The sequence below is a fragment of the Alligator mississippiensis genome, chromosome 2, assembly GCF_030867095.1.
Source record: "Alligator mississippiensis isolate rAllMis1 chromosome 2, rAllMis1, whole genome shotgun sequence".
Taxonomy (NCBI): Eukaryota; Metazoa; Chordata; order Crocodylia; family Alligatoridae; genus Alligator; species Alligator mississippiensis.
This window is the reverse complement of record NC_081825.1, coordinates 50,387,198-50,411,302: the sequence shown is the minus strand read 5'-3', so window position 1 is coordinate 50,411,302 and position 24,105 is coordinate 50,387,198. Positions and strand designations below refer to the sequence as shown.

Sequence of the window (24,105 nt, the reverse complement as noted above, 5' to 3'; positions counted from 1 at the left end):
TTTGGGAGAACGTCTGTAAATGATTTAGTTATTGTCTACTGAAAAAGCAGCACTGATTTTTTTCCTTGTATATAAGGAGGCACCTAATACAGCTGCCCCTTTCTGGCTCACTATTTGATCTCTTAATGCAACCCTAAGCAATAGCTTTAAGGCAGAATAAGATCAATGATAAGAGCATAAAAAATGGTGTCTTCATAATGTAAATAAATAATAGACAATTTCTCTCTCTAACAGACCCAGAGCAATCCCCCAAAACCACAACTTTTAAGTATACTAGAATAAAGAAAAGCTGTAATACCTTGCCTGTAAATATTACTATCACATAGACACCATTTTTTTCCTAGTTGTGGTAACCATGTTGTTTATTTATTCAATCAGAATTGTACAATCTGGTCTACAAATAGATAAGCTTTTAAGGAACAAATTCTGATATCAAGTCCTGACATACCACAAATGTCCAGAATTAATCTACCACTTCTGGTTGTGGTTACTGTAGCCTCTATAGTGCAGCTCTTTTAGAGAAACTAATTAGTTCTGTGAACATAGCTATGCTGCTTCCTGCGTAGGAGGTAGCCAATAGCTACTTCTTGAATTTGAAGCACACAGCTAATTAGTATAGCCATATTTACATGATGCGGAGTAGAACTAATTAGCTGGCCTAGTACTTACTCATATACTGCTTCAGGTTTGAGAGGTAACTTGGGCTCCTCCAAATAAGCCCTCCAAAATTGGGGTGCATATCTAAAGAGAGGAAATTGATATCTGCACTGGAATGGAAGCATAGGAATGCTGTAATGACTGCTGCTTCTCAACTGGACCAGTAAGTAGCAGGGGTGGATCCACTCTTTGGCATCACAGATGGAGTTAACCCTCTCATAGCCACTGCTGAATTGATAGTAACTTTTGGCTGAGCAGCCAGAAACTGTTACCAATTTGGCAACAGCTGTGAGAAGGTCAAAACTAGCTTTTGCCTGAGTAGGAAAGAGAGAACAAGTGAGCTGAAGAGTGAAAATGCAAATGGATGGCAGTGAGGATTAGAGGGAATGAGAGACAATAGGTGTGAGACATGTAGGTGGGGGGGGAGAAGGGGAATATTGACCTGGTGATAGAATGCAGCTGATAAAATACAGACAGGTATCTGGTGGTATCTGATGACAGCCCCCTTATTTAAAGAGACAGGCACATTGCAAAGGCTCCAGCCCCTCAGCAGCATCAAGTGTACCAGAGCACATGCACACAGTTGAGAGCAGGGAAGATGACCACGCCCTGGCCTGGGGCCAGCGCACTGAGCTGGAGAAGAGGGGTTTAAACCCCGTCCCTGGCCCTAGACCCCACCCACTCCTACCTTCTGCTACAATGCAAGGTATACTTTTTACCTTACCTTCTCAAAAGAAAACAAGCTACAATATGTTTATTATTTTTTTAAATCTCAAAAACAATGAAAACAGGACATTCCATGGTATGTTTCTCCTCTTAAGAAGAGGATGAGAGAATAACAAGTGGCAGTAAGTTGCTTGAGGTACCTTGGAGACACTGAGACACTATAGTGAAGGACGTGGTGTTAGAACCAGAACAGAATAGAATAGAAAGATGTTCTATAAATAGGTGAGAAGCAGGTACCAAATCAATTGATCTCTGGTGAATAATCTAATCGAAAACTGATAAAGCATGGAAAGGAAAGGTTTCTAAAAATAGGAAGCTAAAATCTATTTTTGATTATAATATTGGCATTAAGCCTTGGGAAACTAACTGCTAATGAACAATAACTATATTTCTGAGTGGTGGTTGAAAATAAATGGTATAGTTGTAAAAAAATACCAGCTGTCTCCAGCTGCAGTCAAATCCACTGTATGCAACTTGACAACAGCAGTAACACATAAAAAGGGTACTGTGATTCTCAGAAGCTTGCTGTATTCAATACCAGCCATACTGTTGGTTTAATAAAAAATATCACCCACAGTAAGTATAAAGTCATTTAGCCACAGACTGTTTTGGCATCTACCTGTAGCAGTAGACAGTGCTATGAATGCCCAACCATTGAGGTAAGTTAAGTTTGGGTAAGAACTAAAATGGGAGAACCTCCAGTATCCCACAACACTTTGCTCCTGTCTATTTTCCAGCATGCTCAGCCACCTCTGAGCTCTGTTCTCAGTTGTGCATGCCAGAAAGCAAGGGTGAGGTGGAGGGGAGTGGATTATCCCTGTTAAAACATCTATGGATTAGTTATTATCTTTGAAAACTTACAGAGGTCAGATAAGGTCCCAGATGATTGGAAAAAGACATATATAGTGCCCATATTTAGGAAAAAAAGGGAGGGGACACACACACACACACACACACACACACACACACACACACACGAACAACCCAGGGAATTACAAATCAGTCAGTCCTATTTTGATATCTGGAAAGCTACCAGAGCATATGATAAAGAAATCTCTTTCTAAGCATCTAGAGTAGGGGTGACAAAGATCCAGCTTGCAAAGCCATGTCATCTGGCCCATGCGGCATTCTGCTGGCCTGGAAATTTAGCAGCATGGTAGTGACAGCATTCATTGATGGATGACCTGGGTAGCATTGAACTAAAGGCTAACAAGGTGATCAGGAATAACTAATGTCAAGAACAAGTCATGCTCAACCACCCTTACTGCATTCTATGACAAGGTGATAAGCCTTGTAGATGAGGGGAGAGCAATGGATAGGACAATACTCTGAGTTTAGCAAAGCTCTTCATACTGCCTTGTGTGACATGAATAAGGGAAGGGAACACATTTTAGGAGAAAGTACTGTAAGGTTGGTGCATTGCCAGTTGGATGACTGTTCAAAGAGTAGTTATCAATAGTTCAATAACTGAGATAAGGTATCAAAATCTGGTTTCCTAGGGTTCTGTCTTTGATCTAGTACCATTCAATATCTTCATTAGTGACTTGGAGAATAATGTGCATTTTGTAACTTTACAGGTGACACCAAGTTGAACTAGCAGATTTTTTGGAAGAAAGGATCAGGATTCAAAACGATACATTGGAGAAACTGATTGCAATGAAGCAGCTGAAAAATTCAGTATGGACAAGTGCAAAGTTCTGTACAAAGGGTGGAACAATTAAACATAAAAATACAAACTGGGGAATAACTGGTTAGGCTGAAGCAATTCAAAAAAGGACTTCAGAGTTATAGTTGGCCACAAGTTGAATATATGATTTAACAGTGCTGTTGGTTCAAAACAAGCCAATAGCATACTGGCATGAATTAACATATTCAGATACAAATAATGAAAGTGAGTCTTCCACCCTGTTCAGCACTGGTGAGGACTCTCTTAGATTACTTGAATGATACTGCCCTTCAAGAGAGATACAGATGAACTAGAAAGAGACCAGCAGAGAACAACAACATTTTTTTAAGTGACTGACAATTTAACTTACAAAGAAAGGTTGGAAGAACTAAAGTTATTTAGCTTGAACTAAAGGATTTAATAACAGGTTTTCAAATAAAAAAGTGTTGTTATAAAGAGGATGTTGATTAACTACTCTTTGTGTCCACAGGAGCAGAACAAATAATAATGGTCTTAAATTGCAAGAAGGGAGATTTGGGTTTAATAAAATAAGAAATTTCTAGCTATGAGGGGGATTAAGCACTGGAACAAATTACTTTGAGGGGTTGTGGGATCTCCACCACTTGAAGCAGGTTAGACAAATATTTGGCTAAGATAGTTTAGACTTGAGCAGTGGGTCAGACTAGAATGACCTCCTTAGGTCCCTCTGCAGGTCTGTTTCCCAGGATGCTATACAACAGTCATATGTTATCACCGTATAAAGAATCATATGTTATCACCAAAAAATAGACCCTGCTTTGAGCAGATGACTAGATGACCTCCTGAGATCCCTTCTAACCCTGTTTTTCTATGATCCAATTAATTTACATTATTCAGTCACAAAGTGGCAATTATCAATGACTTAAATATGATTTTGGATATTAAGTGATATGACACAATTTTAAATACTTTATATTGGGTGAATCTTAATGTTTTAGCAAAGTACAGAAAAATAATCTTGCTAACAGCATATTAATTGGTAAGATCAACTTTTCAAGTAATGTAAGTATTTGAAAGGTGTAAAGTTATAGATCAGGGGCCGGCAACCTTTCAGAGAAGCAGGCTGCAGCTGGCAACCCAGGCACTGCCATGGGCTGCAATCCCCTCTAGCCACTAGAGGGTCACTGCTCCCTTCTATAGTGCCCAAACTGCCTGCTGCAGCCTCAACCATGAACCACTGCCTCTAGTACATGACACTGATTCCAGTCTCCAATGGCAATAGGGAAGCTAAGCAGCACCTGCCTTGAGGTGGAGTGAGAGCAGCAGGGAAGGCCACAGAGCGGGGTGTGGTGGAGGGAATTAGCGGTGCAGTACAGGATTGAGAAGGGGGACATGCTGAGCCATGCTACGTCACCAAACTTCAGTGCTGCCATAGTTTTATAGATGTTAGGGTCGGAAGGGACCTATTAGATCATCGAGTCCAACCCCCTGCCCTGAGCAGGAATGAGTGCTGGGGTCAGATGACCCCAGCCAGGTGTCTGTCCAATCTCCTTTTAAACATCTCCAAGGAAGGGGACAGCATCACCTCCCTTGGAAGCTTATTCCATATTTTGGCAACCCTCACTGTAAAGAATTTTTTCCTGATGTCCAATCTGAATTTGCTCTCTTCCAGTTTGTGGCCATTATTTCTAGTTACCCCGCCAGGAGCCCTGGTAAACATTATATTCCCTATTTCTTGCTGCCCCGCTACCCGATGAGTTTGTAGGCAGCCACAAAATCACCTCTCAGCTTTCTCTTGCGGAGACTGAAGAGGTTAAGGTCTCCCAATCAGTCCACATAGGGTTTTTTTCTGTAGGCCTTTAATGAGATGAGTGGCCCTCCTCTGAACCCTCTCAGGGCTATCCACATCCCTCCTGAAGTGCGGTGCCCAAAATGACACAGTATTCCAGCTGCGGCCTGACCAATGCTGCATAGAGGAGAAATATCACCTCCCTAGACCTGTTTGTGATGCACCTACTTATGCAAGAAAGGGTACGGTTAGCTTTACTTATTACCTCATCACACTGGTGACTCGTTCATTTTGGAGTCAACTACGACTTTGAGATCCCTTTCCGCAGTTGTGCTACTTAGAGTGGTCCTTCCCAGGCTATATATATGTGCTGATGATTCTTCCTCCCCAGGTGCAACACATGACACTTATCCTTGTTAAACTGCATCCTATTCTGTTCAGCTCATTTCCCCAGCCTGTTCAAATCAGCCTGGATTTGCTCCCTGACATCTAGTTTGTGTACCTCCTCCACAGATTCGTGTCATCAGCAAACTTGGACAGGGTGCTTTCTACTCCTTTGTTCAAGTCACTAATGAAGATATTAAATAGACAGAGCCTTGGGGGACTCTGCTGCCCACATTCCTCGAGGTAGAAACTGACCCGTCCCCCACCACTTTCTGGGTGTGTCCCATAAGCCAATTTTCTACCCACCGCACTGTGTAATAATCTACATTGCAACTGTTTTGTTTATTTATAAGAATTGGGTGTGACACTGTCAAAGGCCTTTTTAAAATCTAAGTAAATAACATCTACCTCTATTCCTTCATCCAAGCATTTTGTGACCCGGTCATAAAATGAAACCAGGTTAGTCAGGAAGGATCTGCCTGCTATGAACCCATGCCGATTGCCCCTTAGCATCATTTTACCCTCTGGTCCCCCACAAATGTGATCCTTAACAATTTTCTCAAAAGGTCTTGACAAGGCTAAAGGTGAGACTAACTGGCTTATAGTTACCCAGTTCCTCCTTCCTCCCCTTCTTGAAAATAGGGACCATATTGCCCCTTTTCCAGTCCTCTGGGACCTGTCCTGAGCACCACAAGTGCTCAAACAGTTGTGCCAGTGGCTCTGCTATGACTCCAGCTAATTCCCTAAGTACCCTAGGATGAAGATCATCAGGACCTGTTGACTTAAATACATTCAACCCCTCCAGGTGCCCCTTTACTAGGTCAGCATGAACAGTTGGTGGGTTGGTATCTATACTGGTCTTACCTAAGGTCCCAGTGGGATGCATATTTGTATTAGTGTCCAGGAACATGGATGCAAAGAAATAATTTAGAAGCTCCGCTTTGGCCATCCTATCTGTTACCAGTTGCCCTAGTTCATCCTGAAGGGGCCCTAAGTTACCCTGCACCTTCTTTTTTCTTCCCATGTCCATAAAGAATGACTTTTCATTATTCTTAACTTTTGCTGCCAGCCTAAGCTCTATTTCCACTTTGGCTCTCTTCGCTGTTTCCCTGCAAGCTCGAGCCAAGCAGGTATACTCCTCCTTGGTGACAGCCCCCTGCTTCCACAGCCTGTAGGCCTTTTTTTTTTTTTTTTTTAACCTCCAGACTCTCCTGGATTTCCCTGCTCCACCAAGAGGGTTTCTTTGCTTTTTTGCCCCCTTTTATGTATACTGGGATGGTCCTTTTCTGTGCCTGCAGGATTAGTCCCTTGAGAAATGCCCACCCTTCCTAGACTCTCATCTCTCCAAGGCTTTTACCAGTCAGTCCCTCCCTAACTAATCTCCTGAGCTTGTTGAAGTTGGCCTTCCTGAAGTCTAGCACTTCTGCCCTGCTAGTTATCTTCCCCACCTTTCTCCAGATACTGCACCCTATCAATAGGTAGTCACTATCCCCTAGGTTACCTTCAACCTACAGATCCCCCACCAAGTCATCCCCTGTGGCCAGTACCAAGTCTAGTAAGGCAGATATATATTCTGCCTGAAAGCTGATCATAGCTTTCAGGTCAGCAGATATATATTCCATGTACCAAATACAATTACTTTGTAGGCCAGATCCAGTCTGCAGGATGTAGGTTACCAGTCTTTGTTGTAGAATGGTCCAGAACTTAAAATGATTTTTGCCAACAAATAAAACCAACCTAGTTATATCGTTTGAAAGGTTTCCATTTAACATTTCTGACTAAAGATATAGGCTTAAGCCTTTGTATACAGTTTGGAATATTTAAGCAACCATAACTGTAAAAGTACAATATGAAAGATGTGGACAGGATAGGAATTGGCTTCAGGTCCATCATTTTTCATCTTATGATTGTACTTTTTTCCATGGGAATACAAGAAGTGAGCATAAAAAACAGCCATAATTTAATTGAAATTGTTTGTGCAAAATTACAAGAAGAGGGATCTTTATAGCTATAGAATCTGAGGATCATAGGAAAGCAGGGCTGGCAGGACAAAACAGGATCAACCCTGACTTAACAATCTCAGCCAAATGTTTGTCCAACCTGCTCTTAAAATTTTCCAAGGATAGAGATTCCACAGCTTATTGTGGTAGTCTATTCCAATACTTAACCATTCTCACCATCAGAAAGTTTGTCTTAATCTCCTTCACATTTCCCCTGCTGAAGTGTGAGGTCATTGCTCCTAATCCTATCCCCTACTGCCACAGAGAAAAACCCATTTACTCCAGGTAAAGCTTAACCAGTGCAAATAGAGCAGAAGGATCATTTCCTTCAATTTGCAAGTGACGAATCAAATCCAGGATACTGTTGTTTTGTTGGTGTTTTAAATGCAGCTACATTGTTGGCCCACTTTCAATTATTATTATTATTTAGATTTATATCCTGACCTATTCAGAAAGGCTCAGAGCAGCTTATAGTAACTGACAAACAGCCATTAAATTAAAAAAACACAACAAGAGACTCCCCAAATGATACCCCAACATGTGAAAACTCCTCCCCACCCTATCATGCACTCCTGTTTCCCTACCTATTCAGTCCCAACTGTGCTGCCTAATCCCATTTACATCTAAGTATAGAAAACAACTGTTTATTTCCCCCTCAATCCCAGGGGCATAATTGGATGTCTAAGCACTGTGCATGGCAGTGATGCACAGGGTAGCGTCACTGCCTGTGCTGCTAGGGGTGCAGCAATGGCCAAACCAGAGCTTATGGTCCTTTGTAACTTTGTTTCGTCAAAACCTGTTCCTTCTTACAGATACCGCTTCTTTAAAACAAAAAAAAGAAAAAAAGAAAAGAAAAAATAGTGAACCATCACAACTTGGGTGCATAATTATAAGCACACTAATTTCATTTAATAAGAATGAACCTTTTAGATATAGATTTTTATTTTATTATATATCTAAAATATCTTTTAGATATTTACCTGTGAGCTGGAATTCTACGATCACCAGCAACTAATACTACGTCACATAACTGTTTGTGTCTCAGGTAGTTTTCCATCTTTTTAAAGGTTTGTTCAGCATGGTTGAGCGCCTGAAAAAATTCATCTGATGTACAAGGCTCCATTGTTTGAGAAGAAGACAGAGTTTGACTGCTGTTGGAGGTCCTGGAAGATACAATTAAAAAAAAAATCTTATAGCTAACATTTTACCACAACAATTGCATACAGAGTAGAAAGAAAGAAACTAGTATTTATAACTTTTTCTTGCATATTTTATTCTCAGTTTTCTCTTTCTCCATGAGCCTCATCCAAAACTCACTGAAGAGACTAAACATGATTTAGCAGTTAAGGAAGTACTCAGGAGACCCAGATTCAATTTCTAACTGTCACAATTCCAATATAAGCATGGGTAAGATACCTGGGAACAACACAAACAAACAAGCAAACAAACAACAACTCAGATGGAATTTAGGCATCCAGGTTGTGAGTGAGAAGTTCAAAATTCTGGTCTAACTCTATAAACATCTAACTTTTTGCAAATAAAATTCCCCAGACAACTAAAGTTCTACTCCTGTACATGCTTGGAAGTACCACAAGTCTTGACAAGGATAAGCAGCTTGGTGCCTAACTCAGTGATTCTCAACCAGGGTGTCACAGCCCCCTGGGGTGCTGTGAGATTCTTTTAAGGGTGACACTCATGTTGGTATGCAAACATTTGCATGATTCACAAAATAAACCCAGAAATTTCAAATAGGAATCCAGTGTCAAAAAAATTCTGATCTGATGTGGTCTTTCAGAGTTCCTTGCAACAGGAAAATTGCTCTATTATTTTTGTGGCGTCAAAAACAAGCTGGAATTTTCTGAGGGGTGTCTTCAGTCTATAAACATTGAGAATCATGGGCCAGCTTACACCTAAGCTCTCCTGGAATCCAGGAAGTGGGCATTTGTCAGCCCACTTCCTCTGAGGGATCTGGTTCAGAAGGCATGCTAAGAATGTAACCAAATGCATGCTGAAAGAGCTGGGCTCTGGATTCAAGGCACAGTGGCACCTAAAATCTTTGTTTGATGAGGAGTCGATATAGTGTCATTTCCCTCCCCTCCTTAGCTGCGTCTAAACAAGTGTGGCCATGCGCTATGTGGTACCACACACCTCACATTCAGGCAGTCTCATTGCTACCTTACAGCATTGGGGGGGGGGGGGGGGGTGTCCTGATCCTGGGACATCCCTGGGGGTCAAAAAAACCCACGAGGAAAAAAAAAGCAGGGCAGCATGTAACACCCAAAACCAGAGCCTGGCCAGCCAGAGTCAAACTTCAGCTGTAGGAGCACTGCAGCTGTGACTGCAGCTTCTCCAGCCCCCCAGGACCCCAGGTAAGGCTGGTGGGGACAATGAAGTTGCTGGCCCCAGCCTCCCCTAACCCCACCCAGGGTAACCTGCTGTGCGCCAGAGTGCACGTGGCACAGGTGTTCCACGGAGATGAGCAGCAGCAGCACAAAGCATGCCACTACTTCTTGTCCCTGGGAAAACAATGTGCGTTTGTATGGACGTGGCCCTTTTGTACAACAGCCGAATGATTAGAGAACACACAGTATGGTCCACATAGATTCAATTTCTTCCTCAATCTGAAGGATTCAGACTTATGATAGAACCCATCTCCCAACTCCCTACAGCAGGAATTTTCACCCTTTTTGAGTCAATGTACCCCCAAGCAGCTGCAAGTGGAGCAGTATACCCCTGGCAGCCAGATATGGGGGGGAGAGGGGTGTCATGCGGCTGAATGCAGAACGGCAGCAGCTACCGTATGTGACCTTCCTCTGCCCCCCATGTCCAGCCATGTGGGCAGCACTTGCACGGGATGGCGCATGGTGGTGCTCCGTCCTCACTCGCCCACACGTACCCCCTAGGGCCTTCTCAAATATCCCTAGGGGTACACATACTTGTGGTTGACAGCCCCTGTCCTAGACAGTATTCTAAACACTAGGGGTGCACCAATAAAGATACTCATGGCCAGTACCTGATAGTCTATGATTAACCAATCGTATCAGCCAATGCTGATCTGATAACCGTTATTTAATGCAAAGCATTTTAAACTACTGACATATATAAATGCTTTTTTTGTTTGTTTTGCATTTCACACACACACACAGGCTTCCTACCTGCGTCAGCCCTTAATGATGAAGGTAATAACCACCTTATTCCCATGCACATCACCCCCTCGCTCACAGCTCCTACCCACAGCCCTGCTCCCCGCACAGACTGCGTTGCCACCCCAGGTGGGCGGGGTGGACCCTTGCACAGACAGCAGACATTTTTGGAGTGCTGGAGCACACTGCTGCCACTGGTGGGCCCCACACAGCCAAGTCCTGTAGCCACCAGGAAGAAGCTGCTTTTGGAAAGGTTCCCGGTGCCCAGTGGAGTGGAATGTCCCTTGCAATGAGCCTTATCCCACCTGCATGCAGCACATTTCTATGGCAGCCTTGGTGCTCAATCCCCTGCTATGCATGTGGTATTGCCATGGCAGCGGCAGGAGGTCCCTTTGTTGCTGATTGTGGTGCCCTAGCATGACTGCTCCTTGGTGCCCCCTTCCGCTGCTCACTGGGACCTGTAGTCTGCTGTGGGCTCGGGCTGGTGGTAGGGTGCAAGGATCGGACTATGTTCATCAGGGTGCTCCAGGCACACAGCCATAATTATTGGCTACAACCATCTAAAAATGCCAATAGCCAACAATGGGGGTACAGGTTGTAGCCGTGATGGTCTAAGGACATAGGCAGACGAGGTTCAACTCAATTAATTGAGTTGGTCTAATAAAAGATACCAGATTTACCCAAAGAACCTTGTCTGACAATAGCCAACAATGTCATTTCTCCTTTGCCAATCTGATAGCCAGCTGATATATTGGTGCACTCCTATTAAACTCCTTATGGCTAGGGACATAAGTTACACATAAACCAGTTTAAGTGATCAGAAACTTGTTTAAACCTGTAACAGAACAGAAGTTCATTGCACATAAGCTAGTTTCAAAATGACTGAAACTGGTTTACGATAAGCATGGTTGAATGTAGTATCAGACTTAACTGATTTGGATCAAACCAGTTCATGAAATTTCTGTCCCAGACCCTTTCCTGGTTCAAATTAAATCATAGTCCCCCAGCATCCCAGCATGCTTTCCAGCCCTGGGCTGTCCAGTTGTTTCTCAGTTTAATCTCTTCATCTTAGACTAACCTGCAAAGACTGAATCCATTAAGCCTCAGGCTTTTTGACTGTCTGTATTTAGTCTATATGTTTTTCTGCACAGGGGCACTTTCTCAGTTCTATTGAAACTGTGCCAGACGCACTGGCCAAAAAAGAGCAAAGAGGAAACGTGACTGCTGCCTACTGGTTAGGGCACTCAGCTGGGATGGTAGAGAAATATTCCAGTTAAACCAAAGATCATGCTCCCTCTTTCCCTGACCCAATTAATTGTTTAATTCTTTTCTCCCACACTCTGAGAAAACATATAAAAAGAGGATAGTGTATAAAAAGGGCTTGCATTAGCTACAGAATTCTATTTAGGCAAATTTACCCCTGCGGGTAACTAGAGAATCCTATTTATGCTAATTTACACCAACTTGAATATTTATTCACAGCACAATGTTTTGCAGTGAAGACACATCCTTAAAAAAAAATCAGACAATGACAATGCCAAAATTCCTCTGTAAATCTAGCTTTCCTGGATATATTGGTACTTTTTTGCCTCACAGGGTTGTTGTAAAGATATATACATTAAAATACAATGAGTCTCAGAAACGTTAATAATAGGGCCATATCACACCAGTACATGTGATAGAGGTGCTCCAAAGAGTCTTTTCTATATAATTCATCCAAAGTTAAAGTATATTCAATATTTAACTGTATATAGATATGGAACAGTTTGTTTTAAATTTATTGGAGTCAAAACATGTTTCAGTTAGAAGCATTTTTCTTAAATTCCCTTCCTTTGTTTTATTTTTTTGTTTTATTTTTTGGTTTGGTTTTTGTTTCATCTCTGATTCTCAAGGGCCGCATCTACACAAGACGCTGACTGCACAGTCGTTACTGCAAAGTCATTTAGTACTTGGATAAACAAGTATTAAATGACTTGTATAAACAAGTACTAAATGACTGTGCAGTAACTGGAACAGCTAGGGCACAGTAGCACTGCTGAACTGCTTTTTCATGATGCTGACTGTGCAGTAGCCTGAGAAAGCATTACATCACGCTTTCTGCCACATGACACTACTGAGCAGTAGTCTCAGACTACTGTGCAGTCAACATCTCATGCAGACATGGCCAAGAAGAACCAATATAACACTATGCATATCAACAAGAAGAAGATCTATAAAGCACAGTAGTTTTAAAAGGTGTGAATATAAGTGTACACAATAACTAATCTGAGCAGATCTGGACATAGACATGGGCAAACCGGGTGGCCGCCTGGAGCCTGGACAGAAAGAGGGCCCAAAAGTGGTAATTTTTTTTCCTTTGTCTGATTATTATTATCATTATCTGATTATTTGGCAAAGGGGGTCCAACACTAAAAGTTTTCCCAGGGCCGCCAGGAGTCTAGGTACAGTACTGCATCTGAGGACAGAGTGTTTACCCACAGTAGATATATTTCTGATATTCCATTGATAAAGATATACTAACGGTAAAAGTATTATCCTATTCTCCAGGACCTCAGTGTTTCAACAGGGCTATTCATGTGTTTTAAACATGGATGGCCCTGTTAAAGTCACAACACTACTTGGGTTTTAAAACTTTTCACACTGAGGAACTGAGACCACAGTTTAAAAACAATTAGCTTAAAAAAATGTTTCTGGAAGTAAGATTCTTGAGACCACAACTTCAGACTAATTAAGTGTTTTTGCTTAAGAAACTGGTTCACTGTGCAATAGTGAAGCAATTAACTGTGCTGGTACTTAAGTGATCATAATTACGTTTCAAAATTAATAGCTTATTAAAATGAAGAATGGGAGGGTAAAATGCACCCCTATCCTTGCACTATTTTAGGCTACACTGCTGCAGTTTCTAGAAGTGCCTAGCACAAAATTTACAATGTGAGCACTGGCTACAAGCACAAGAAATTGTCAGCTTTTTAATTTGGTGGGAGAAATAGCAGAGTCCATCAAAAACATGTAAATAGTGGATTTCTGTTGTTCTTGTGAATTATACAGGGGTACAGCTATTCATTTTACAGAAAAGTTAGAATGACAGTTCCCCTTATGGTTATACATATTTAAAATTACTCCATAAGAATTCTAAGCAAGTCCTAGCCTTGCATATCATAACTTAGATTGCAGAATCATCATTCTTCTAAGCACCTGTTTTCACCATTTTGCTTTTAAATATATTCAGTTTTTAGATTAAACTTCTCATTTCTTGTTCTCTGCTAATAAACTGGATGATTTTTTCATTCTTTTTTACAGGATGAAAATGCACGTTTCATCCTTTTCCCATTGTAAAAAAAATCTAGCAAAAGACGTGGAATTTGACTCTTAGCAGGGACAAAATACATCTGTAGAATAAGTGTCTCTGGTATGAAAGACCAAAACAGAATTCTGTGCAGGGTTAGGCTTCTAATGCCCTGTGAAGAGGCAGGTTTGCATATTAGTTGGGGGTACAGGTAATGGCAGCAAACAGCTGTGAAGCACTGCTGAGGTGCTCCAGCTATTTGCTGTGGATTTTATTTCAAAAGATACCATTTCTCTGACCAGCTGGGCAGGACTGCATATGATTTAAAGCTGATCAGAAAAACAGAGCCCTTTGAAATAAAAGCTGCACTGAACAGCTGAGGGGCTCATCTTTAATTTAGCAATCCCCTGTAAAACAAGTGGATTGCAAGCCATCCAGATACAAATTATCTGGGTTTTACTGTATTCAGTAAATACAACTGTGGCAGAAATGCCACCGTCTGTGTCCCTCTCCAGAAATCTGTCTCTGCCAGCGTGAGAGGCTGGTGTTGAGTTCCTCAGGGAGGAGGATCACAAAAGCCTGGTGCCTCGGAGGCGGATGCTCTGGTTACCTGGGGAGGGGGAGGGAAAAGCTCCGCTCACCAGCCCAGGTAGCCAGTGATGGTTTTTTTAATTGGTTGGCTAGTGGCCAGCACTGGCAGCTTCAATTGGACCGGGTTGCTGAGGTCAGAAAGGTTATTTAAAGGCCCAGGTCAGGAAGAAGGGAAGCCATTAGCCATGCGGTCACCCAGATGAATCTGAAACTGGCTCTCTCCTCATAACTGCATGCTCAAAGAGTGATCTGCCTTCAGAGGAAAACTCCAACCACCTCTGGATGATGCGTGTGAGTAAGCTACTCGAGATCCGACTAGATATTTAGCTTACAGTAACTCAGATGCGAGATCAAAAGGGCTACCTCAGCCATACTGGTTTGCTCTATGGGATTCCTCTGATATTTCCATGCTACCGCTCTACCTTTTACCCTGTTTTCACCCTACCCCCTGTAATCAATAAAGTTCTCCTTTGTGACCGGTGTGGAGACTTATTGAGGGGTGGGTCTAAATTATGCCGAGGAGGCCCCTTAGGTCTGTGGACTAAGGGAGACTTTCCTATTAAGCCCCTGACTTGGGGAAGTGCCCGAAGTGCCTGTATTGGGTCTACTACCCATTGGATGATCAGGCCTGCGTTTTCCAAGGTGCGCAGAGCCAGAATTGAGTCCAGAGCCTTGGATGGTGGCAGTGGGAACCCCAGGCTAGCGGGTGTACTCCAGGGAAGGGGTTGGCCGGATGTGAGGCACCCCAGGGAGGGCACTCGGAGCCTGGAACGTGGTTGGGCGCAGTGAGGTGGGCGGCTCAATGCAGGAGCTCCCCCTACTGGCCCGCCACAACAACTTTAAAAATGGCATCAGTAGTACCATTAGTTCCACTGGTTTAATCGAGGCTTCGTCTTCTCTGCCAAAAAGTTTGTTTCTATCAGTAAAATAACATACAGCTCAGTTAATCAGCTACTCTGTTCTAAAAACCCAGTGGAGGCAAGACGCTTTTGTTTTACTACACGATAAACTTGATAATGTCAACCACTGGCCGGGCTGTAAGTCCTGATCTCACTTATACAAGTATGACTATGCCTGGTCTCTACTAGGATTTTGACTGGTCATAGCCAATACAAGACACCAGGTGCTGCAAAACCTTGACCAGACAAGGGATCTTCAATAGCACAAGTGCTAGTATTTTTTTTTGTGCAAAATATCCATAGAGCAGAAAAATATATTGCTCAAATATATAGTCAGTTAAGGAAACAATTAAATGGGCACGCTGCATGGTTCAAAGAACATATCAACTACTGGCAAAAGTAAAAACTCCAGCAGTTAAAAAATGTCTCAATTACATCACAGAGATTTAATTAAAGAACTACAGAAATACAAACTGCAATTGCAGATACACTGCAATAGTACAAAAATGAGAGCTACAGTACTGTGTCTTATGTGGATGTTATTATATATCATAAGTGAAGCATGAGTATCTTAACAGAGACTAGATCCAAGTTGAAGAAAAAGACCCATTGATAAAGCTACTGGATCTTGTAAAGAGGTAGAGATCAACTATTTCCAGATTTTCTCCTTCCTTTCCCTTTTTCCCCCCTGTCTCCCCACTATATTTTCACATTTTTCTTCTTTAATCATGTTAAAGGAAATTATTTTATTTTATAACACTGGGTATGCACTGGGAGGGCTTTTATTAATTAACAATTAAAAATAAGAAATGCAAAACTGAGTGAATGGCACAATCTGTAGACAGTCTAAAAGTAAACATATATATGTAAAGCTACTTAAAGAAAAAGAATAGAAAATATTGAAAAAAATGCCATTAGATAAATAAATGAACACCTCTACCTAGAATGTCATTCTTAGGTCTGGTCACCCTAGCTCAGGAAGGTTATAGCAGAAATTGAGGAGGTTCTGAGACAATTGACAAAAATTATTAGGAAAAAAATGCCAATTGAAGAGAGGTAAGGTGAAAAATTTAACTATTTAGGAGAAACAAATAATAAAGGGGGAGAAAATTATGCATCTTATTAGAAAATATAAACTGGATGCACTTATTTAAACTCTTACAAAAGCAAGAGCAAGAAGACAGCCAATTAAATTGAAAAGGCACCAAAAACTGACAAAAATATTTTATATCTTGAATGATTAGCTTCAAGATACTAAAGTCAAGAATTTAATTAGGTTTCACAACTAGACATGGCATTTACCTGTATTACCAAATATCCAGATTTACCAAATATGGGAGTTTTAAAAAATAGCAGTGAATATACCATATACCACTTTATGCAAGAGTCAATAAATCAAATGGTCACCCTCTGAGACAATATATTAGACCTGACATGCTGCATGACCAATCTGATTTGATATAGCATTTCTTACATTCTGTTTAAAAGTCTAGCAGCAACTTTAGTTTATGGAGAGAGAGAGAGAGAGAGACAGAGAGACCTAGTTGTTATATTTATCTTAAGAGTGAGTAACTTAATATAATTTTCAGGTTACAGAGAGCATAAAATATTAAAGCAAGTTAATTTATATGTTCGGACCTGCCCTTTGCATTTGTGAGTTGATTTTAATTTTGCAACTTAAATATCACCTTTACGTGGTTTCATATAGTCTTTGGAAATAACTTTTTACAATTCAGTGAGTTGTACTGCTGTCTCTTTGCTAGCTCATGTTTTACTGGAAACGGAAATCAGGAATTCACCTTATTGTCAGAACTCTAAGATATCCTAGCTTTTTCTGGTTTTTTTTTAATTAACAAAAGAGAAGGTACATGGCAAGCAAGAAGTAGTAAACTATTCTAGGGAAAAGAGGTAGCATGCAAGAAAGAAAGTAGTCAGAATGTGGGAAAAGGCAACAGGAGTGTTAAAATGAACTAAGAGAAGCAGAACAGTTAAGAGACTTAACAATTATAGTAGAAAGGGGTAACTATTAGGAAGTGCGGATAGAAGAAGGTGTTTTAGAGAAAAAAAGAATAGAAATCCTTGAACTTGAGATCTTGTCTACACTTAAGAAAAGTATGCAGCATGATGCACATACACAAGTACCATTACACCATAGACAAAGGTGTGATAACTTTAATTTAGCTTGCATGGATAACAACAAAAGTGAAGGTACAATGGCACTGACTTCAGGGCAGCCTATACAAAGCCCATTAGGAATCTTGGATAAATATACAGTTATTGAAGTTCATGTCAGTGTCTATGCTGTGCTATAGTTATCCATGTTGGCAAACTTAAAACTAGCACAGATATGGATTTATGCAGGATGCAATCATATTTTCAGTTGCAGTGTAGATGTAACCTAGATGTGGTCCTCTCAAGATTTTAAACAGAACTTGCATCGACATAGAGCAGTTTTCCTAACAACAGGCATTGTGACAAAATCTGTGTGAGTTATGCTTTCTTTAAACCTGGCTAATAATCTCTTGTTTTAGCAGTTAGGGATGTGTCTACACACCTACATGAATGTATTCTTGAGCTTGCTTAAATCTTAACTAGCCCAGATAGCCACTGCAGCAAAGATGCAGTAACATGAGCTAGACAAAACTCTTGGGGTAGAAATGATATCTTTAAGATATCGCTTCTACCCCAAGAGTTCTGTCCACCTCTGTTTTTAAGACCAACACGGCGAAAACCTATATCCTTGTAGCATCACAGCATCCCTGGTGGGCTTCTAACGCCTATGCTGAAGCCTGGACCAATAAGTCTTCACTGTGATTGTTACCTGAGCTAGCTAAATTAAATCTAGTTCAGGTAGACCTACACATATTGCAACTATACTTCCAAATGTAAGAAATACATAGCCAAGGAAGAGATTCATAAGAGAATGTGGTATGCAGAAAAAAATGGGATTACTTTAGTGTTATGGTTTTGGAGGAGATAAAAACAGGAAAGCTGAAGGCATTATTTTATAGCTACCAAATATAGAAATGACTAAGTCGCAGGCAACTTTTTCAAAATGGGATGACAAGAAAAATATGAATTGCAGACATCATGCAGAAAAGGAAAAATAGCTTGAGACTAAATACTTAGGCAGGGGGTGGTAATAGTGAGGAAAAAGTATGGAGGAAACTTTTGAGGTGAACTTGGCCAAAAATGGTGATAGAAATGAAGTAGAAAAAAACAAAACCTCAGTTCTGAAAAGACCCGATATAGCACTACCATTTAGTTCTCACAAATACAAGATACTGGCTACAGTTATGAAAAACTGAACTTTATTTCCTCCTTTCCTCACTTTTCCTTTCCTAGAACAGAGAAAATAAATAAATAAATGCCCTTGTATTATTCATTCTAGTAAGATTAATGTACACAAATAAACATGGTGAGTAAGAAGGTATTCGTGGTAGAACTATACTAAAAAAAATTCAGTCAGTCAGAAAAACACAATCAGGCATTATTTTTTGTTTGCCACTTGCAATGCTTCTGTAGACTATGTTACTACCTGCAAATGTCTTAGTATACATGTAAAATAAAGTTCTGAGTCACTAACAACTTCAGTGTTACAAGGAAAAAAACTTTTAATAAAATCAGATTAAATGTTTGTTTTGATATTGGCTTAGTTCCTGGACATAGGCACACACATGATACAAATACTTTCTATAACTTCCACCATTAGTTTTAAGAATCTTAGGTTCATCCTACCACAAACCCACAAATAAGAAGATTACAAACAACCCCAATCTGAAATAATGGCTAGTTTGCACAAGGAACGATATAAACATGTACAGCATATTTTCTATTTCAAGGAATTTAACAGTCTACAAAGACAACAGTGGCAGAAAAAAACATGATACAACCTATTAGGGACTTGCCTACATGGGTTACCACAAAGTTAGCTGGAATGTGCAATTACAAACACGGTAACTTCTTAGTAACTCCCTCTGGCCGCATCCACATGAGCAGGGCCGTGCATTTGCAGCAACACAAATTTGTGTGGTTACTTTGTGCTGCAGTGCACGCCCCTGCTCATGCTGTTTGCAGCAGGACACATTGTTCGGCTGCTTCATGTGCTACAGACAGGGGGGAGCTGGCTGGGGCACAGGGTGCCTCAGTACAGGGCTAGCTGACAGGCAGCTCCCAGGCTGAGGCACCCTGTACCCTAGACAGCCAGGGAGTGGTATGTGGAGACAGGGGGGCTGGCTGCTCCCATCTTTGCACTGTGGAGTCCCATATGCTGAGGCACCCTGAGTCCCAGCCAGCTGTTCCCTGTCTGGCTGAGATACAATATGCCTTGAGACAGGGGAGCAGGCACCCTGGGAGCAACCCTGAGCAGCCCTCCAAGAGCTGCTCAAATTAAAGAGCCCGAATTGTCTTCTGCATCAGGATCTCTGCGCTTCAAAATGGTGGCAGGGGCACTTTATCTAAGGCTCGTTCAATGAGATTTAGATAAAAAGAGTCCCAACTGGCACTCTAAAGCATGGGGCCACTAATACACAAGACATGAAGGCTGGCTGGAGCATGGTAATCACCATGCTCTAGCAGACTCAATTTATTGAGTCTGTCCTGACTCATTGTAATTACAGTGCGTTGGTGCAGCCTCTGCATTCATGTACAGGTATCCCTTAACAACCCTTTAGATATTCCTGGGAGAAATGAACCAGCTGACATGCTTAGTATACCAGGTACACTCCAAGAGATTAAAAAAAAAAGCTAATAAAAAACAGTAGTGTTGATAGTATAAGAGGATTAACAGTGAAAGGAATCTCATTTCTAAGTTCCATTGATATCAGCATAGAATCACAGAAGTAGGGTTGGAAGGGACCTTGTAGATCTTCAAGTCCGACCTCCTGCCTGGGCAGGAGGAAAACTGGACTCAATTGACTCTAGTCAGGTAGGCATCAAGCCGCTTCTTAAAGACCCCCAGGCTAGGAGCCAGCACCACTTCCCTTGGAAGTTGGTTCCAGATCCTAGCCACCCTAACTGTGAAGCAGTTCTTACAGATGTCTAATCTAAACCTACTCTCCAACAACTTGTGGCCGTTATTCCTTGTTATCCTGCTGGGCGCTAGGGGAAAAAAGGTCTCCCCCAAACCCTTCTGGTCCCCCCTTAGTGAGTTTATAGACGGTCACCAGGTCCCCCCTCAGCCTTCTCTTGTGAAGGCTGAACAGGTTCAGGTCCTGTAGCCTCTCACTGTAGGGTCTGCCCTGCTGTCCCCGGATCATGCGGGTTACCCTCCTCTGGAACCTCTTAATGTTGTCCACATCCCTCTTGAAGTGGGGTGCCCAGAACTGGACACAGTACTCCAGCTACAAGCATGTCATGATTTAAGACTTCCAGAACACCAGAACACTGATTTAAGGCTGGTTCTGCTAAATATTCTCATTAGGCGTGGTAGAAGATGACATGGAATATAAAGCAGTGCTACCTGAACCATACTATCCTTTCATATGGCCTGCACCATGACAGTGTGCTATAGTGGACTATAGAAGCAAAAAGTCAGCACACAAGGGACCTTCCCATGCTATGGATCTTTTTTAGCACCTGCTCTCCCTCATTTTAGGGCAAAGGGAAGATGTGATTAGTAGAATCTTTTTGGGAAAGATTCTACTAATTTAATTTAAAGTGACCACCCATCTTAAATATTGTGGTTATGTCCTGTCATGCCCAAAGGACTTCTTGTAATGGAACTTTTGTTCCAAATTTGAAAATTGGTCCCAAAACTTTGCTAAGCAAGACACTACCTGCCCCCTTGGAATGCAGTTACACTGCTTGCAACTTGGAGATGAAACAGTCTAGTCTCCTGAAACAGGTAGTTAGCTGTGTTAATCTGAAGTCAGGCAGAAGGCAGGACGAGGTGGCACTTTATAGATCGGGGTATGCAAAATGCAGCTCACCAAGGGATTCTTTCTGGCTCAGTGTCCTCTGGTCCTGCCTAGCAGTTGCAGGAGGCAGCCCGGTGTGGCAAATGCAGACCTGGTCCCGCTGCCTGGGCACCCTGTCCCATCTGCCCCACACCCGCTGCCAGGGGCACCAGACAAAGTGGATGCGTAGTGTCTCCATGGAAACTGGCCTCAGGGCCCCTGCAACCAGGCAGATGGGATGGTGCTATGAGTGGGCAAGGAGCGGAGTCCAGGAGTGAGACAGGTTGGAAGAGTCAGGGCTGGGATCTGGGGTCTGGGACTGAGCCATTATTGGGACATGTGGCATGTCCCAGCCCATGGAACTGAAGCCCACTGCAGGGATGTGCAAGAAGCAGATTGCTGTGCCCCGGCCCTGCACTGTCACCACCCTGCAATCCTGGTCCCAGTACTGCCTGCCCATTCTGCTCCCGGACAACTCCCCATCCACCTGGCTGAGTGTGCCCTGCATGCAGCGGTCCCAGGCCAGTCTCCATGGAAACCCTGTCCATCCACCTGCTCCGGTCAGTACCTCCTGGGTAGGACCAATCATCCACTGCTGGGTTAGCACTGCCCCCCTTCCCTCTCCCCAACCACTCACCAAAACTCCTTAAGTGGCCCTGCAGGCCAAATAACTGCCCACCCCCCTGTTATTGACTAACTTGCTCAGAAATGCTTTCAGAGGCAGCTTTCAGAGGCAACAACCTACTACTTCATAGAATCATAGAAATGAAGGGCTGGAAGGGACCTCAAAAGATCATCAAGTCCAACCCTGCTGTTCTGGACAGGGATACTGCTGGGATCAAATGATCTCATAGAGGTATCTGTCCAGTCTTCTCTTGAAGACTTCCAAGGTTGAGGACTGCACTATCTCCTTGGAAGTCTATTCCAGATTCTGGTCACCCTTACCATAAAGAAGTTGTTCCTTACAGCCAACATGCTAATATCCTGAGCCAGAGCTATACAGCCATGTTTACATGACACTGAGCCCAGGCAAGCATGTTTCTCTCTCAGCAAAGTTAACTTGCCTGAATGCATTGCAATGTGAAGGCCACTAAGCTACCTAGGTCTGCTGAAGTACCAATAGCTTGCCTGTCAGAGCACTGTGTGAATGTGGCTACTTTGCTTCCAGCTCACAGCATAGCAGTGGGCTGTACTAAGGCAGGGCAAAAGAAGACTGGTTGTATGAATATTGTAGTTTTTACATTTGTTACTACATAACAACTAATGGAATCTTCCAAACTGCAGGACTTGATTTCATAGATTTCATAGACATTAGGGCTGGAAGGGACCTCGGAAGATCATCGAGTCCAGCCCCCTGCCCAAAGGGCAGGAAGTTAGCTGGGGTCATAGGATCCCAGCAAGATAAGCGTCCAGTTTGCTCTTGAAGGTGTTCAATGTAGACACTTGAACCACCTCCGGTGGCAGGCTGTTCCAGACCTTGGGGGCTTGGACAGTAAAGAAATTCTTCCTTATGTCCAGCCTGAAACGGTCTTGTAGTAGTTTATGACCATTCAACCTAGTCGTCATCCCTTGGGGCGCTCTGGTGAACAAACGTTCCCCCAGATACTGGCGGTCACCCCTGATAAACTTATAGGTGGCTATCAGGTCACCCCTGAGCCTGCGCTTTTCCAGGCTAAAGAGCCCCAGGGCTCTCAGCCTGTCATCGTAGGGTCTGCTTCCCTGACCTCTGATCATGTGCGTGGCTCTTCTCTGCACTCTCTCAAGCTTCTCCACATCCTTTTTGAATTGTGGAGCCCAAAACTGGACGCAGTACTCCAGCTGCAGCCTCACCAAGGCCGAGTACAATGGGAGAATGACGTCCTGGGATTTACTTGAGAAGCATCTATGGATGCAAGCCAGCGTTTTGGTCGCTTTACTAGCCGCAGCATCGCACTGCAGTCTCATGTTCATCTTGTGGTCGATGATGACCCCCAAGTCTCTTTCTTCTGTAGTGCTAGCCAACATAGCACTGCCAAGCCTATAAGGATGCTGTGGGTTTCTCTTCCCAAGGTGAAGAACCTTGCATTTATCGGCGTTGAACACCATCAGATTCTCGTCCGCCCACTTGCTGAGCCTGTCCAGGTCAGCCTGGATCACCCGCCTGTCTTCTAGTGTGGATGCTTTGCCCCAAAGTTTGGTGTCATTGGTGAACTTGGCCAGTCCGCTTCTGACTTCAGTGTCAACATCATTAATGAAGATGTTGAACAGTAAGGGTCAAAGGACAGAGCCTTGGGGGACCCCACTGGTCACAGGACACCATGATGAGTGACTTTCATCAATTACTACCCTCTGGGTCCGACCCTGGAGCCAATTTTCCAGCCAGTGGATCGTGGAGGACCCAAGGTGACAATTGGCCAGTTTCTCCAAAAGGCGATCATGGGAAACCAGATAGAAGGCTTTTTTGAAGTCAAGATATATGACATCAATCTCTTCTCCCTTGTCCAGGTGACAGGTCACCTGGTCGTAGAAGGAAATGAGATTGGTCAAGCAAGACCTACCCGCAACAAACCCGTGCTGGCTATCCCTTAAGATGTTGGCGTCGGCCAGTCCATTAAGGATGGCCTCTTTAATAAACTTCTCTAAGATCTTCCCCAGGATAGAAGTCAGGCTAATGGGCTTATAGTTAGCCGGATCCACTTTCCTCCCTTTCTTGAAGATAGGCACCACATTGGCCTTCTTCCAGTCTTCGGGCACTACACCAGAGCGCCAAGAGTTTTCAAAGATCCGCGCTAGAGGCTGGGCTATGATGCTCGCCAGCTCCTTGAGTACCCTGGGGTGAAGATTGTCAGGGCCGGCTGACTTGAAGGTATCCAGCTTCTCAAGATGTTCCTTCACCAAGTCAGTATTAATGGAGGGCAGGGGATCACCCTCACCCGGACTTCCCTGTCCCGTAGCAGGCATGGGCGTCCCATGGGACTGACGAAAGACTGACGCAAAGTACCTATTTAATACGTTGGCTTTTTCCTGGGCGTCAGTTGCCCCATCTGGTTCAGCAGGGGTCCAGTGTTGCCCCTGCTTTTCCTCCGGCTCCCCACATACCTGAAAAAGG

At 42.9% G+C, this 24,105-nt stretch overlaps 1 protein-coding gene across 4 annotated transcripts in view; it reads right to left on the bottom strand.

Annotated features, from left to right (window-relative positions):
- The window catches only part of KLHL5 (kelch like family member 5), a 137,731-nt gene that overhangs the window by 57,920 nt on the left and 55,706 nt on the right, over nucleotides 1-24,105 (bottom strand). For all 4 annotated transcript variants that reach the window (XM_006273648.4, XM_019480623.2, XM_019480613.2 and 1 more), the window contains one exon: nucleotides 8,182-8,364. In XM_006273648.4, the coding sequence (XP_006273710.1) occupies nucleotides 8,182-8,324 (143 nt within the window). In that variant the 5' untranslated portion in view covers nucleotides 8,325-8,364. The remainder of the gene's footprint in view (nucleotides 1-8,181; nucleotides 8,365-24,105) is intronic.